General features: G+C 48.7%; 1 protein-coding gene across 1 annotated transcript in view; it reads left to right on the forward strand.

The window, feature by feature from the left end:
* Positions 1 to 13,423, forward strand: part of ATP2A3 (ATPase sarcoplasmic/endoplasmic reticulum Ca2+ transporting 3) — a gene marked incomplete at its 5' end in the record, with an annotated part of 55,512 nt that extends 42,089 nt beyond the window's left edge. Inside the window, 5 exons of the mRNA XM_083874966.1 lie at positions 115 to 200; positions 836 to 969; positions 1,399 to 1,516; positions 2,134 to 2,251; positions 8,657 to 13,423. Coding sequence (XP_083731092.1) covers positions 115 to 200; positions 836 to 969; positions 1,399 to 1,516; positions 2,134 to 2,251; positions 8,657 to 8,676 — 476 coding nt within the window. The 3' untranslated portion in view covers positions 8,677 to 13,423. The remainder of the gene's footprint in view (positions 1 to 114; positions 201 to 835; positions 970 to 1,398; positions 1,517 to 2,133; positions 2,252 to 8,656) is intronic.
* Between the last annotated feature and the right edge of the window lie 3,453 nt (positions 13,424 to 16,876).

A 16,876-nucleotide genomic window follows, 5' to 3' on the forward strand; every position in this document is an offset into this window, starting at 1 on the left:
ACAATTTAGGTGTTATTTTTTAATTGGACAGTTTATCCTTAAAAGGCCTTGTAGAGAGAGAGATAGGAGCCTGGGTGTCATGGGGGCTGGAGTAAGGGTGTCTCTCTCTCACAGTGTACGTGGGCCTGGCCACAGTGGGTGCAGCAACCTGGTGGTTCCTGTATGACGCCGAGGGACCTCAGGTCTCCTTCCATCAGCTGGTGAGTCAGGAGGGGAACAGGCTGACATCTGGAGCAGGTGGGTGCGGGTGTGGATTCATATGTTGGGGTTTTTCATCTACCTTTCCTTTATGTTGGTTGTAGCATTCCCAAATTTCTAGTGGAGACGACACTAAATTTAAAACAGAAGCAAATTCTCTCCCTCAGGCTGTTTCCAGCCTTGCTTCTGCCAGCCACCAGCATGATAGTGATAGTTTTATATTCAGAAAGATTCAGAGAAGAGGAAAGCAGCTTCTGTGCCTCATCCCATATTGGAAGGGATTTGTTCTCACATTACATTACTGTAGCTAATGTGAAAACTGCAGGGTAGGGGGAAAGCAGATGCTATCACATCCCAATGGCATGTGCAATGCAAGATAGATTTCTGATGGAGATGTGCTCAAATCCTTCCTAACTGCACTTGAGAGCCTCAAAGCCACTGTCCAGCCACACCCCTAAAGCCCAACCCCAGCAGAAGCTGGGTCACTGTAGGCAGTTTATTCGTTGCTCTGAACTGTGGGATATTTTAACAGCAGCCCAGTTCATCACATTCCCCCCAACCAGTCGATTCTTCCTCCTCTCTCCTGCCTTTCTTGCTCCTCTGCCATGTATTCACCAGCAGTTTCCTGTGCTGACAGAGGAACTTCATGAGGTGCACTGAGGACAACCCCATCTTCGAAGGAATTGACTGTGAGATCTTTGAGTCGCGATACCCAACGACGATGGCTCTGTCTGTGCTGGTGACCATCGAAATGTGCAATGCTCTGAACAGGTCTGGTGGCCACAGGGCTGCTCTCTTAGCTCTGTGCATGATTGATTTTGTGCAGGGTCACTTGGAGGGTCTGTGGGAGCGCTGAGGGCTTTGCTTTGGCTCAGCAGAGCCATTCAGGGCACCCTCACAGGGGACCACTGGGTTTTCCATAGAGAAGCTCCTTCAAGGTGGTGTGCTGTGGCTGAGAGCAGTGAAGGAAGGACTGGATCTGCATTTGTTAGTGATTTGGTCATTTATGATTGGCCCTAATCCATGCATTGCTGGTTGTATTGGGCATCCACATCCAGTTGGCAGCAAAGCCTGATGATGAAGAGCCTGGAAAAGAAAGGAAATAGCATATGGCCTTGCACGCTGGAGGGAAATGAAATTCCCAGCATGGGCAGATGCAGGGAGGTTTCTGGGGCTAATGCTGTCCCCTCACTTTCACAGTGTCTCTGAGAACCAGTCACTGCTGCGGATGCCACCGTGGCTCAACATCTGGCTGCTGGGGGCCATCATCATGTCCATGGCTCTGCACTTCCTCATCCTCTATGTCAAGCCCATGCCTGTGAGTGCCCTCTGTCAACTCCCTGTGCCTTCTGTGGACAAGGATATCCCTGGAGCAGTCTTTGGGTCTGGGAACTTCTGGGATAGTTGTTCCCAACAGGTGCCCTCAGGATCAGGTCCCATGACTCAACCCAGCATAGAAAATAGGAGTTATTCTGCCCCATGAGCCTCCCTATGGGCAATGCAAAGGCTCTAGATATCTCCAGAAAGTGGTTCAGCCCTTTAGGACTTTTCTCCTTCCTTTGCAAGGCTGGGGATGCCTCAGTTGATGCCCAAAGGTGCTTAAGATGAAGTGTGTTTCTGTACCCAGGAGGTTGCATTGTTCCTTGTCACCTGCTGAGCACCTGTGAGCACATAAACACACAGTCCTACCTTGTGGCTCACTTTCCCCATTTGCAGGAGAGGTGAAGAACATATGTTTTTACTCATCTTGGCCAAGAGCCACCTTGGATCATGACAGACCTTGAAGAAATCCTCCTGTTTGGGCTATTGAATCTTCCCTTTTTATACCTGGGATGACCCTCTCTCAACCTTTGCCATACAACAACGTGATCCTTAAAACAACAGAATATCCCACCTGCTTTCCTACTGACATGTGCAATCCTTTCCACCCTGCAGCTCATCTTCCAGGTGACCCCCCTGAGCTGGCCACAGTGGGTGGTTGTGATGAAGATCTCCCTGCCTGTGATCCTGCTGGATGAAGGACTCAAGTACCTCTCCCGCAACCACCTGGATGGTGAGCATGGTCTGCACCACGCTGGGTTAGGGTGGCTGTGTGGCACTTTCCTTGGGGCTCCTGGTGGCTTTGTGGACCCCTTCTTACCTCCTCTGCTCGTGTGATGTCTGCACCTGCATGTTTGCCCACCTTTGCTGTACAAAGGGGCTTTTTCTCCTACTCCCTTCCTTCCTGGTGCCACACTTGGCAGAGCAGTTGGTAATTACATCTGCTGGGAATGCTCCCTTGGGGGCTGGAGCATTAGGTAAATCTGCCACAGGTTATTAATTCAACTCCTCTCGAACCTCTAGGAACTGGATCTCTTTGCTTAGAAAGCAAAAGAAATCAAACACTGATTTGTACCAGGAACCCTTTCTTCTTTCCTCTCAGATTTCCACCCCCCTTTGTCCATCCTTATTTTGTGTTGGCAACCTCTGTGCTAAGATCAACTGAGAGCTGAACACCTTATAAACTGGTTTTAATGGGTTGCCCTTGGCCAGCTCCTCTCAGGATGCAGCCCTTGGCACAAGCAGAGGAGAAGCAGGTCCTGTGACACTGGAGCAGCAGTTCCCGTGTGCTCCTGGGCTCCGTGCTGTAAATCACAGCAGCCCTCCAAAGAGATGATTTCATCTTTTCTTTTATTTCTTGTAAGAGATGTTGCTGTGGGGGATATCTCAGCACTGAGTTAACTCCATGGGTTTTCCTGGTGGTGACTGCAGGCCCAGGGCTGCCAAGCAGGGCTGTGCCTGCCACAGGGGTGGCCCCTCTCCAGGAAACAGCAGTATTCATTTTGGGGGGTAAGCTTGTCCTGACAGTGATAGCAGGGAGAAGAAGGTCAGGAAAGGCACTGTCCTTGCTCAGGGAAGCTCTAGGGGCAGATGAACAATCTTGAGTGTGAGGACTGGTTGTCCTTCCACACCATCACCTTGCTCAAACCATCTTTTCACCCCTTAGGCAACCTGTGTCATAGAAAACCCCTCTTTTCCCCTTCACCCTGTAATAATGACAAAAAAAAAAAAAAAAATCTGTGCAAAGCCACTCTTGCCTTTCTGGGCTGAAGGCAGGTCTGGCTAGCCCTGTCAAGGAGGGCTTTGGGGCACTGTAACAGCTGTGTTTGGTTTCTCATGGAACAGAGCTTTGCAAGTACCTGGAAATATTGGATGGGAAAGTATTGCAGGCAGGAAATGATCTCAAACAGATCTCCATCAGTGTGTCCTGGTGTGCAGGTGGTGCTCAGGTCAGCCTTTCTTCCTGTGTTGAGCAGAAACTCAGCAACTGCTCAGAGAAACAGAGGTGTAGGGCTCCTGTTTTTACAAACCAGATAGAAATTGTTTCTAGCCTGTACTTATTGAATTGTTTCATCTCTCATCAGACACCCAGGTCTGTTTATTCCACGATTATGAGCCTGTAGAAACAATGCTACAGCACAGCACCAGGCTGGGGTGTAGGAGAGCTGGTTGATGTTGCATCCCATGCATGCCCTTGGTCTTCAATTCACCATCTGTGGTCTGGGGCTGAGTCTGTCTTTCTCCCACACTTTGTATTTCTCTATGAAGTCTCAGCACTGTTGGAGGAAGGGCTTTTCTTTGGCTCTGCCTGCACAGCTCCAAGCACAGCAAGGTTTCTGGTAGGCACACGATCCTCTCAAGTGCCATCACAGCAGCTCAGCAGCTCAGGTTTCTCCTCCCATGGCATGCTTAAAATGTTTCAGGTCCTCTGAGCTTCCTTTATCCCCACAGTCATGATGCTGCTGATGCTCACAGGTAGCTCTGTCTCATGGATCCAGGGTTCCCCATGCAGCTCTTCTATCACGGTTGTGTGGCAAAGTCACCACACTTAAATCATCAGATTTGAAAGAAGTAATTGAAACTCTTCATCTTTCTGATTCTTCTGGCCTTTGGAAAGCAAAGGAAAAAACCTCCAAAAACCACTTTTATATGTGGTCTTGTGATTTTTTTACCAGGCATTCTCAGGATAGTAGGACCCAAGATGTGCGGGGAGCACCAGGTGAATACCTGCAAGACTCCAGAACAAGGCTTGGCTTCCTTATGTGTCTCATCCCTGAATGCTGTGTCCCTGTGCCTCCTGCAGAGTCTTGCTTGTGTGTGGTGGGGCCTGCTTGGAATGTGGCTGGGTGAACATGGCTTAGATACAGAACAGAGATACCATAATAGAGCCAAGGGAGTCCCCCCAGACAGGATCTCCTTTCCTACAGTGGTCTCTCTGTTTTGTTTCAAAATAAAGCCTTACAAGTCTGTGAAGTAGCTGCTTGATGGCAGTTTTGGCCAGGGGCCAGGCTAGCACTTGGTCTCTGCAAGTGCTTGGGGATGGTCTCCAGCATGGGACCTTCCAAGGGATGGCCAAGGGTGTTCAGCTGAGGAATGCAAATGTATAACTGCGAGTTCTGCTGATTCAGGTTTGGCATGGAAGAGTTTCTCCTTTGATGAGATTTATGTAAGTTGTGTTTCCATTATGCTGGATTTTCCTTGCCCTTGAAGTGGCAGAAAGCTGAGACTCTTCAGTTCTCACTGTTGTCTCAGTGTTTTACATTCCTCTCCCCATCACTCTGCTCATGTCCAGCCTTTCATCTCACATGCTTTGCATATCTGGCTGCCTTCATTTCTCTCTGGCCCCCCTGAGGTTTCTGCTGTCTCAGATTTGGGAGCTGCAAACGTTCTGCTTAGGAACAGGGAGATGTTCTCAGGAGTCTGTCACACACTGGCAGCCTCACAAGGACTCACCACCCTCAGGGATCTCTTGCTGTAGTATCTTTAATATTTTCCATTCTCTATGCATTCAAATGTTTGTTCTCTCTGAGTCCTGTGGCATGCAGGAGGAAGGTTTCCAGCATCTGTGCCAAGGCCTTGCAGAAGTCTCTGTCTCTTTTCTGAGTGGTTCTCAAGAAGTACCAGATCCAGGGAGGACACTGAGATAACCCTAGTGCTCATGTTCCTCTGTGCACCATCAGCCCACTGCTGAGGCCACCCTGCTCCCCTCCTGCACTGTCCCTGGACCTCCTCATGTTCACTCTCTCAAAGCAAACCCCTCACAAGTGTTGGAGTTGCTGCTGGGGTTGTTCTCAGGACATTCAGCAGCAGGCCCTGTCTGGGTGCTGAGCATCACCATTTCTCACCTGTGCTGTGGTAAAAGCAGGGGCAAAATCACAAAGCAGGTGTTCTCTGCAACACAACTATATGCCTGCCCTGATAGCAGCAGGGCCACTGAAAATCAGGAGTTTGGATGCACAGGAATTGACTTGGTGTCTTTTGTGGCAGATCAGCATTCAGGCAGCTGTTTGGCCTTGTGCTCAGTGAGGACAGCAGCTCCCAGGGTCATTTTGCAGGAGGTGCAAGACAGTGGCCACCCCACCCTGTTCCTGTCCCCACCAGGTCCCTGTTCCCTCTCCCTTGGGCAGCACAGTGCCCTCCAGTCTCCTGCCACTGCAGCTGATGTGTAGGTGAGGTTGTTCCCTTGGGTGAACATCTCCACCACTGAGGGAGCTTTGGCCACTTCCCTGCAAAACTGGCATCAGCTTTAGGCTTCAGCATCCTCCCAGAGGAGAGTGGCTGGCAGAGGTGGCAATGCAGTGACAAGTGCATCACACTCCCTGCCAGGGCCAGATGGAGCTCTACATCTGAGGCAGCCCAAAATTTGCAGGGACCAAAATCTCTGTGTCCCAGCACAAAAAAACCTCCAGCATATAGCAAAAACGAGCTGTTCACCCTCATTTTCCCCCATGCACCTGCACCTGGATATGAGGGAACCCCCCAAAACTTCCCCAGGAGCACAGGAGCTGCTGCAGCTGCTCCCTGCAGAAGAGGCAGGCATCCCTCTCCCTGGCACGGCAGAGCCGGGAGCGAGCGCCTGTGGCCGTGGCCTGCCCTTGTAGGGTAATCTGTGCCTGGAGCTACCTTGGCTGGGTGCTGACAGAGGAATGTGTCCCCATGGGCCAAGTATTCCCTTGAGCTGTGGGATGCTCTGCAGGAGAGCAGTGCTGCACCTTCCAGTGCTGAAATCTCCACATGGGATTTTACAGCTCTGCTGCCTCACTTTTTGTTTTTATTTCTCCCTCTCTGCTGTTTTTTCATATGAGTCTGTGTGTCATGCTTTAGAAATGGAAGAGCAGAGGGAAGCTGCCAATGTTGCTGCCCTGGTATTGCAAAGGGATGGGGGAACAATTTCCCTTTTGGTTTCCTTCTGGGGTCCGGGGTCTCAGCTGAAGCTCAGGGTGCCCCGGTGTGATGGGGGAGATGTGCAGTTGTCAGAGCTACAAGGGCTGCAGCATTTCCCTTGGTGAAGGAAGTGATCTGGGCTGGCAGTGGGAGCCTGCATCCCTCCAGCAGCACCTTTAACCTGTTGAGGAAAGTAAGGAGCAGTAAGGAAAAACCTCCCCAAAAGGCTCAGCTGTCCTGGGGGGACCAGACCTTGGAGGAGATGAGCTTACATTGTCCAGTTGCTGGTTTGCAGGTGCTGAAAGGCTGTGACACCCCTGGTGAGGCAGCATCCAGAGGGACTATGACCATCCCATCATCCCTGCAAACAAATCCTGCACCCCCCCAGCTCCTGTCACCAATGTGAGGGAAGGACAGATGGACCCTGGCATGCAGGGACCTGCAGATGTGGGAACTGGACCCTTGGCTGCTTGCAGGGCTCATGGAAGAACCTGACTTGCTCCATGCCAGGATTGTGTTACTTGAGAGACCTGAGAGCAACATTTAGAGAGCATCCACTGTGGTTAAACACTACAGACATGTCCCCTTTCTGTCCCTGCCTGCCACGTGCTATGGCATCCTCCTCCCTGTTTGCACAACCATGGGGTGATATGTTAAGGGGAAATGCCATGGTTGGCAAAGTACCACTGATGTGTCACCCAATGGGGATTGTTCAGCTGCTGGAGGAGAGGGAAGAGATGCTGCTGCAATGGGGAGGATATTAATTTTGATTATTGCAGTGATATTTAATACAGTGCAGTTGCCAGCATCCCTGCTTTACACCAAAGCCCGCAGTGTCATCCAGAGGGATGCTGCCATCACAGCAAACCATTTTATCCCAGGACACAAGAGCTGGGCTCTGCAGCCAGCACTGGAAAAAAAAATTGGCAGAAGTTGCAAAAAAGCCTTTCCCCTCTCTCTTGCCTGTTATTTATTAATTCCCCTGAAAGCTTGTCGGCACCAGGATTGGCAGCAGGCACGGGTAACCCGGGGCAGGACCCTTATTTATCAAGAGCACAGGAACAGCAGTCCCTAGTGAGATGTATTTCTTGATGTGTGCAGTGATGAAAGATAGAGAAATGCAGTCAAAAAGATTCACGATAAGAGATTTTTTCACACTCTTCTTAGCAAGTGCTGCTTTTGGGTGGGTTTTTTTTAAGGAAAAAAGTCTGTTCTGGGCAGGCCGAGCTGCCCCAGGCTGGAGGGCAGCTGCTGCCTCAGGGATCAGGGACACTTCTGTCAACTGCTTGAAAATTTGGGATCTAGTTGCTGTAAGTCAAGTTCTGGCAGGGATTTTGAGGCTGCTCACATGGAGTTCAAGCTGGATACCATCATTCTCCTATGGGCCATGTGTTGCCTGTCACTTTCCATGTCCAACCCCATCCCTGGAGGGAAGGAGAAGGTGGGAGGGCAGCCCTGGGACAGTGGCTGTGATGAGTAGGTTGGTCCTTGCTCATTGTTTTGGAGGTATTTATGGGTGCAGGTACATGGATAGTGTGTGTATAAGTGGTGTCAGCCCATGGAGCAGTATCCATGTCTCTGGCTGCAGTGGGGCTGGGGCTCTGGGGTGGGTGGGAGGATGCAGTGAGCTTCCTCCTCTCTGAGCCACTGCTTTTCCCTGCATAATGCCTCATTAGGAGCAGTGGGGAGGGATCCTGCCTACTCACCTTCCCACATGGGTCCACCTCATCCTTTCTCCAAACTCTTGCAGAGACCTTCCTCACCCAGGGGCCGGCATCCTCCTCCTCCTCCTCATGCAGCCTGAGCTGCCCCAGCTGCAGCTCAGTGCAGACATGTCGCAATAGGACACAAAATAAAGATGCTTGACTCCAGTCAGAAGGCAGTAGAAATCAGAAGGTTTTATTCACAATTCATTCAGCCCTTTTATAACATGCTGTGTTAAGAAGTCATGTTATTGGTCCATAGGACTGACACCTGTCCCATTGGCTAACAGATATAGCAAACGCCTGTTGTTATGGGAAAGGAATATTGTTGACACAAGGTTGTTTGGGAAAAAGAAAACCTGTTTAAAAGTTCCCCTTGAGAAGAGCTAGCTCTTCTCAAGCTCAGAAAATTCTGAGTCCACACAGACAGGATCCAGGTTCCTTCTGGGATCAACCTAGGAGCAACCACTCTTGGTAACACAAACACAGAGCTGGTTTGCTTTTGAGCCCTCACTAATAGTTTTCCTTCTCATTTTTACCCTTTGTTTCAGGAGAAGAGGACAAGAAATGAGTGACACGAGGGCAACACTCCGACCGAGAGGATCCCTACCTTGTAACTTGGGCTGAAGTCTTGCATGCGTGACCATCGCTAAAGCCAGCAGGACATGCATGTGTCCAACTATCAGACAAATGCGGGTGAATCGTCGAAAAGAAAAAAAAAATACTGATTTTGTTTCGTTCTGTAGCTTTCTTTTTCCTGTACATATTGAGTGCAATTACTGGACAGCTGGCGTTAGAGTTTGGGGATGGAGCTGTGTGGATCTGAATCATTGCAACGTGGTTCCCTTGGGATTTGTTCTTGTCAAATTTGAGACCCTCTTTCCAATTTTCACGCTGGCTGAGTGAGCACAGGCAAGGTGGCCTTCATGAGAGATTACGGCCAGGAATTCAGGATTTGAGGCCATATCCCCCAGTGGGATGGGATGCACAGGGCAGCTTCAGGGGCTGGGAAGGGCTTGGCAGTGAATGAGGGCAGGGAGAGAGGAGAGGGGGCTGTGTGTTGGGGTTGAGCCTTGATGATGTCCATAGTGTTGCTGCTGCTGTGCTCTGCTCCAGTGGCTGCAGCAGCTGGGCATAGCTTCATAGTATGTCCAACATTGGTGTGAATCTTATGGATGTGTGTTTATACATTGAGGTCAGGTGCATGTGGTGGAAGGCAAAGTTCTCCCTATTTATCACACTGTCCTGTTTGATCACTGCATCATGGAAAGCCCAGCACCTTCTCAGGCTCATCCAGCACCAAAGCACGATGAAGTCCTGTCTGTTCTCCATCTGGCATCTTGCTAGATCCCATCTGCACTATATAAGGCAGTCCTTCTCCTTGTAGGGGCAGCAATATAAAGAAAAGCAAGATGATGCCTACCTTGCATTCCTCATGTCCACCACTCCTTCCTGGTCACATTTTCTTTCCTCAGTGAATTTTTAACTATTTCCCTAGCAGGAGTAGAGCTTAAGTGTTTAGGAGCACATCCATGACTTCATGTGCTGTGCTTTGGAGAACATCACTGACTTGCACAGGGATCAAGATGGGAATGAATGTATGCTTGTACATAATGTGGTCTTTCTCCATGAGTGGTGTTTGTTGTGGCATCCCTTTTTGTAAGGCACCAACTTTATCTTGCCCTCTGGGGATTTTTCCACAGCAGGAGTGAGACAGTCTTTAGTGAGGGTTTGTAGATCAGGAGTGGATTATGGGATCCATTAAATTTATCTTTCTCCATTGAGCTGCATCAGCTGAGAAGCTGGTAGTGGTTGGTTTCTTCTCCAACTCTCAAAATCCTCCCTTCTCTTTTCCTCATGGTCCCCTAGGATCCACCCTGATGATGTTTCGTTAGCCAGAGCCTGTATCTTTCCTTTCTCTTACATTCCAGCAACAGCACTAGAGCCAGGGTTTGGGACAGCATTTGCTCCTTTGCTGTTGGGTTTTCTCTTCTATTTTTTGCCTCTTAAAAGCTTCTGGTATTTTTCTGTATCATCTAGGCAAGAGCATCTCTCCTTCCATACAGTAGGTGCCAAATATCATCCCTCCTTTCTTTTCTCCATCACCAGCATTGAAGATGAGCAGAGCCCCCAGACCAATGGGAATGTACAGAATTGTTATACTACTGAGCTGATTTATTGTACAGAAAACCTTGCATGAAATGTTGTTACTGTATTTAAAATATAATGTATTCAAGGAATTTTAACATGGAGCTCTTTAAAAAGATCTTTATAGATACTCTGTGGTTAGAAGATTGTTGCTGATTTTTTAAAATCTTATTACACTTTGTCTTGAAGAAGTTTTATTTTTCAAATTTGTTTTGTCTAAATGATTTGATCAGTTGATCCCACGAGATAACCAATTCTCTTCAAAGATTTTCACCATGGATGAGACCCACCCTGGTGCAGAGGACCAGGACATGACCCAGGTACTGTATAAGCCTTCAAAACAAGGCTTCAGTAAGACTAATGCTGTAGGCATGTGATTTGCCCTTCCTCAAAAGGGTGGATTTCACCTTATTTTAGTACAAGTCACAGAACTAAAGAATTGTTTAAGTTGGGAAAGACATCCAAGATGATTGAGTCCATCTCCATTGCTCTGTGCAGAAAAACAGCCAGTGGGAATTTAGTCCAGTTCCAGCTCAGAGTCATCAGAGGAAGCAGCTTCTCTCTTTCTCTGAGGGTAACAACCAGTTTGGGAGAAGCTGGATTCAGAGGTTGGGCTGGATTCAGAGCATCTCAGCCCTGTTTGGAGGCTCCAGCAGGGCTTTCAGCTGCCCAGCGGCATCTCCATGGGACAGGGTGGCCTTGGTCTCTTGTGCCTCCAGGAACCTGCTTGGTCCATCCACCATCCGGGTTATGCTGTTTTCCCTGGACTTAATGTCTAGTGGAGGATTATTAATTTAACCCAAATATGTGTGGTGTGGAAAAGTTTCTTGTGTAAAAGCCCAGGCAGTGTCACACTGTTCAAACAATTGTTGGGTCACAGTTGTGAGTTACCAAACCCTGAGCCATCGTGGGCAAGAAACCAGAGCTGTGTCCCAGCTTGTTCTTTGCAGCAGCAAATTGCATTTTATTTTTATTGTGAGCCTTCAGATCTATCTAGAAAATAGCCCAGGTAATCTGCACTAGAGCTGCCTGGAGCAGGTGACCCCCTTGCTAGGAGGGACCATTTTGACACATTCCCATTTCCCCTTCTGAATGGTTGATCACATCTCTTGTCTCTCTCCCCATCCTTTAATTAGTTGGAGTACAGGTTTCACTCCATACTTTTGATTACAGGGTCTTATGTTTCAAACATGTTAATGAAGTAGAAAAATATCCATAGCTGTAAGTATTTTTTCCCTTTATTCTTCAGTGAAAGGTCAGGATAAATCACAGAGTAGTTATTTATTGCATGTGTGCCAGCAGCAGCATGCTGGGAGCTTTTACAGGCTGGAACGTTCTTATGTAAACTTGGAGATCCCAGAGCCAAGACCATCACTTTGGGATAGGCTCTTGTGTCTTACCAAGGCATCTGACTGTGCAATACAAGGGAGATGGACACTGGGTGGCTGTTTTGCCCTAAAGCTTTTTTAAAAAGCAGCTTAGGGGCAAACCTCTGGGATCCTTGCTTTTCTTGGCAACAGAGGTTAGGAATTATGTCCTTTTTAGTTTTATGTTGATGGTGCTGCCTGGCATATTCTAAGTCTATAAATAAAACTCAGGTCTTTCCATCAAGACCTTTAGCATTGGTGGGCTGCTGTGACAGATCTTCCACAAGATGCAAGGTGTAGGACATGCTGGATGGCACCATGGGGTTATCCATGAGCACTTTATACTCCTTCCTCAGGGGCCAAGCACCGTGCTGGGGTATAGCCAAGGTGGGAGGGGAAGATCCTGTGTCCCTGGGGTGAGCACCAGGGAATCAGTTGTGGAAAGTCTTTTGTACTGTTTTAGGCTATTGTGTCATTGTGGCCACTTGCTGGATGAGCTTTTCCCCCTGTGATGTGTGATCCCATGGGGAGGCATGTTGGAAAAGGGGAAAAAAAAGCAAAGTGCTGCATCCTGCATTTTATTTGTGTCGTGTGGGCCAGGTCTGGATGACGTTTGTGTTTGTGTGTTTGGGGTTTTGGCACTGTGAACATTCCATGTGTGTGTGTTTCTGGTGATGCTCTGCTCAGCCAAGGCTGGATGGCACCACCAGGCACTGGAGAGGGCACTAGGAGGGACAGGCTCTGTGGAGGGGCTGGGGGACTTTGTTCCTGTAAGAGCATCAAATCTGGGATTGAGTTGGAGTGTCTGTTCACGGTGTGGATGGAAGAAAGAGGAGCAACAGGAAAACTCAGCAATAATTTTTGGTCCTTCTTTTGTACGTCAGGTTGATAATACTGCTTCCCAGTCAGGGTCCTGATCCACCAAAACTCATCAAGTAATGATTTGAGCTGTACAGGGGCCCTGGCTAGGAGATGTTCATGAGGTTCAGTGACCTTGGCATTACCTGACTCCTGAAACTCAAACACACCACTACCAACTTGTAAGACTTACTGTAATTTTTGGACCATACCTGGCATGGCCATCACTTTGTATAAATGATGCCAGAGATTCAGTCCCATCTGGGCTCTTTTTCCTCCCACTTCTGCAGTGGCATTTTCTGTCAGGGGAGACAGTCTGGGACTCAGGTTTTTGGTACCGACCAAGGAGATAACTTTACCCCATCTTGTGTGGCACAGTTGGGGTTAGGATTTGCAGGGCTGCAGTGAGGAGGTGACACAGGGTAAAATGTGTTCCGTGGACTTGTTCTTGTGGTGCCATTCAGCTTTTGGTGTGAATGGGGCATTAAATGAGCCAAAATCTGTGTGTGCCTGGAGTGGTGGGCACTTGGGACCAAGAGGAGGGCAACCACTGAATTGCCAGCGGGTGCCCTCAGTGGCTGCAGTCTGGGAATATGCTGATTTTTTTTTTATATGAGATGCCTGAACAGCCAAATGTAGAAATCTCTGAGATTGTGCTTCATAGCAAAAGGTAAATTGTTATATCTTGGGGGATGGGAGGGTGTTATCTGAGGGGTAGAACTGAAAGAAATGAGGTTTCCTATTTTATTACATGAGAGATATTTTTCCACTAAATTACTGCTTCCTAAACCATGTCCTTTGTCTGACTGTAAATAGCCAGGTGTGCCAGGAAGACATGGGAAGGCTCCTTGTGGTCACATCCATACAATCCACTCTATTCACACAATATTGGGCTGATTTGTTTTATACTTAGAAAATTACAGAAATAAAAGCAATTTTACTGGATGACTCTGGGGTGGTATTTTTTTGTCTATTTTGTTGTTGTAGTTTTACCTTTTTTTTTTTTCTTTTCTTGTCCCATTTGTGGCTGATTTGGGGGACATTTGGGAGCCCATGAAGCCATTCAGGAGTGCCTGAGGGCATTCTTCAGCCGTAAAAGGACTTGTGCTCACCAGATTAGGATATTAGGATTTCTTGTGGGTTTTCAGAGGAGCCAAACTAGAAATGGAGCTGAGCTTGTGCCTGGCATGGGATGACAAAGGCAAAATGAGCAGAGTGGCATAGTACGACTGTAGGGAATTTTTAAATTCACTCGTGGGGCACAAGAATACAAATAACAGTGCTAATTTTGACTGTATCCAGAACAGTCATCACCTTATCTCCCCCAGCTGGGAGGGGGGAGGGATGTTTAAATAAGCCCTGCAATAACCTCCACAAAAAATAATTGTGAAATAAATAATAATTAAATAACTTGGCTTCCTCTGGGGGGATGGCATAGGGCTTGGGGCCATGTGTTTCCATCTCTGCATCATCCGGAGCTCTGCCCATGATGAAGCAGAAAATCCTGATCTAGCTGCAGGTCCTGTTTTGGAGCAAATCCGTGTTCATGGCAACATCTACCCTTGGTGATTTTTTGCTGGGATGTGACTCCGTATATTCCCTTCCAATGCTGTGAGCAGGACAAAGGTGGTGCACAAGATAAGCCAAAAGCTTTGTAACCCACTGTGGGTTACAAAGAGGGACATGGGATACACTGGCATATGCTGATTTTGGGAAAGGGCCATTGCTTGGCCTCCACTTTGCTGGTGCAGACTAATGTCAGAGCAAGAGGAGCACCACTGCCATGGCTGGAGATGACCCTCAAGCCAGTCCCCCATACCAGAAATGCTGTCACAGCAGTGAAGGCAAAACCAACTCAAATTCCCCACCTGATGTTGTGTCAGCCCCTGGACCCCTGGATACCATCACCTGGGACTGTGCTTGTCTTTTGAAGGCATGATTCAGAAAACAGGTGTTAACCTACCAAAAAAATCCCAAGGGACCCTGTATCCCATGGCATAGCCCCACATTGGATATGCATCCACATTTCTGGAGGCCACACTGGCCACAGGGCCACTGATACCTTTTGGTACCCCCAGCACCTCAGGTTCATGTTTGCTTTGGCATCAGCTAAACTATTGCTGAAGTATTTCCAGGGAAATGTGTTGTCACAGCAACTGGGGAATGAAATGCCACTTCTGAGGGGTGAGTACCACCAAAAACATCTTGTGCTGGGGTGTTGCAGCACGGGACAAGTACAGAGCCCAGTCAGCCCTGCTGGGAAGGAGCGAAGAGAGGTCAAGGACAAGTTAAAATTGGAAAGAAAACTGAACATGCTGTTTTGTAGGACCTTGCTTGCTCTCATCTGCCAGTTATTTTCCACCCTCCCCTTTTCCATTGCCAGTGGCGCAGTGTAAGCACCTCCTGCAACTGATGAGGGCAAGGGGGCTGTGGTAGCCACAATTACTGGGAAAAGCCACCAGGTCTCAGGGGCTCTTCTGGGCAACCTACACCATAGCAGGTCCTCACTGCACACACCATCCTATTTTAATTCTTGCCTCTGTGTTACTCCTCCCCATCCATGGATCTGCAGCGTGCCACACATTTTTGTGCTGAAATTCAGAGCTCCATGCTAGACGATGCCAAGTGTGAGTCTGGGTTGTGTAATGGGTTTCATCTATTATTTTTAATATTTTCTTTCCCCCCCATCAGTGTCTGAGAGCCTGGAAATACCTGGTAGCTTTTATGCCTTCCACAGTGATGCTTCCTTGGATGTGGGTGGGTTTGAGCCTCATGCAGAGGTTTTTCAGAACCCTCTTTGTGCTCCAGTAGTTCCTGTCCCAGCTCAAAGCAAGGATGCACTTGCATTTCCAAATGCCTTCCTTAAAATACCAGATTTTTCATTTTTCTCTCAGCCCCAAGCACAGGCCAAGTGTGTTTAATGGGCAGGGGGGAGGAATTCCTTTTGCAGCCATGGATAGACTCCTCTGCTAGCCCTGAACAACACGGCCAGGGATACCCTTGGAGGGTCACCAGCCCTCAATGCCCTTGGCATCTGGCCCAGCTGGAGCTGGAGGTGCTGGGTGAGGCCAAAGCCTGGCACTGGGGACCAGTCAATGCCAGCTGATCCAGTAGAGTGTTTGGGAAATCCAGCCCTAGGTCTTTGCAATCTCAGACACAAACATAGGGGCTTTACAGCCTTATTTGCTGTTTCTGCTTCTGTTTTCCCCTCCCGTCGGCAGTGGAGCTAGATGGGCTCATTTTCCTTATCTCTACCTGATTTTAGAGTCATAGAATCACAGAATGGTTTGGGTTGGTTTGGTCTCATTCAAACCCCTTCCCATGGTCAGGGACACCTTCCACTAGACCAGGTTGCTCAAGGTCTCATCCAATCTGGCCTCACACACTTCCAGTTCTACTCTCTGTGTCCCTGTGTTGTCCCACTTGGTCCTTTGTTTTCATGCTGCTCAGGTCAAGTCCAGTTCAGCACTTTCTGTGCCCTGGGCAAACCCATCCTCAGTGTCCAGGACCTGCTGCAGATGAACTCAAGCTGCCACTGCTCCTGCAGCAGCACCTTCACCTCATCACTCTAGGCAGAGCCCTCCCACTGCCTCCTGCCTGCTTTGCTTGGAAGCAGCCAAGAGATACAAAATTTATTCAGACGAGATGGCTGTGAGTGTATTGACAGCACTGTACCAGTTGGTGTCTTGGGAACCTGAGATAAAACCATCCCAAAGGTCCCAGCTATGTGTAGGGATTGCTGCAGAGGCTCATGGGAGACCCCCCAGGCCACACCTTACACAGCAGGCTGATAAAAATCTCTCCCTCTTAATTCTATTTTTATTTTTTATTTGAGTGTTATGTAATGTATTTATTATCACAGCAAACAGACACCCCAACCTGGCCTCAGGACAGTTCAGTGCCTGCACCACAGCTGGAAGCATCACAGCCCCATGATCTCAGCATCTCTGGCCAGTGACTGCCCTGGGCAGGTCAATCAACAACTGAACAGCCCAAGCAGGGCACTGTCCCTTGACAACCACCTGGCAGAGGCAGGGAGGTGTGTTGGCAGCCACCTGGCACCACCATGGCACCATTGCAGGGCCACATAGGTGAGCAATGCCTGTGCAAATTTAATAAATTCCCTGTGATAAAGTAATTTAAGGGGTGGCAATCCAAGGGATGGCATAGGTGTGAGAGAGGCATGAGCCCACAAGTGTTTAGGCTGTGGTTTTTTCAAACATTTGGATGCTGTGCCCAAGTGGGTGCCCATGCTGGGTGTTGGTATGAGCCTAGGAAAAGATTTAGGTTCTGTTGGTGTTGCAGGGTGGGGTCTTCTGCTCTCCATATCACTCCAGATGGGGTATGGTCCCCCTCGCCAGCTGCAACATGGCTCCAAGAGATTATAAAATGGCAGAT

Source organism: Zosterops lateralis, assembly GCF_965231275.1.
Source record: "Zosterops lateralis genome assembly, chromosome: 19".
NCBI classification, from domain to species: Eukaryota; Metazoa; Chordata; class Aves; order Passeriformes; family Zosteropidae; genus Zosterops; species Zosterops lateralis.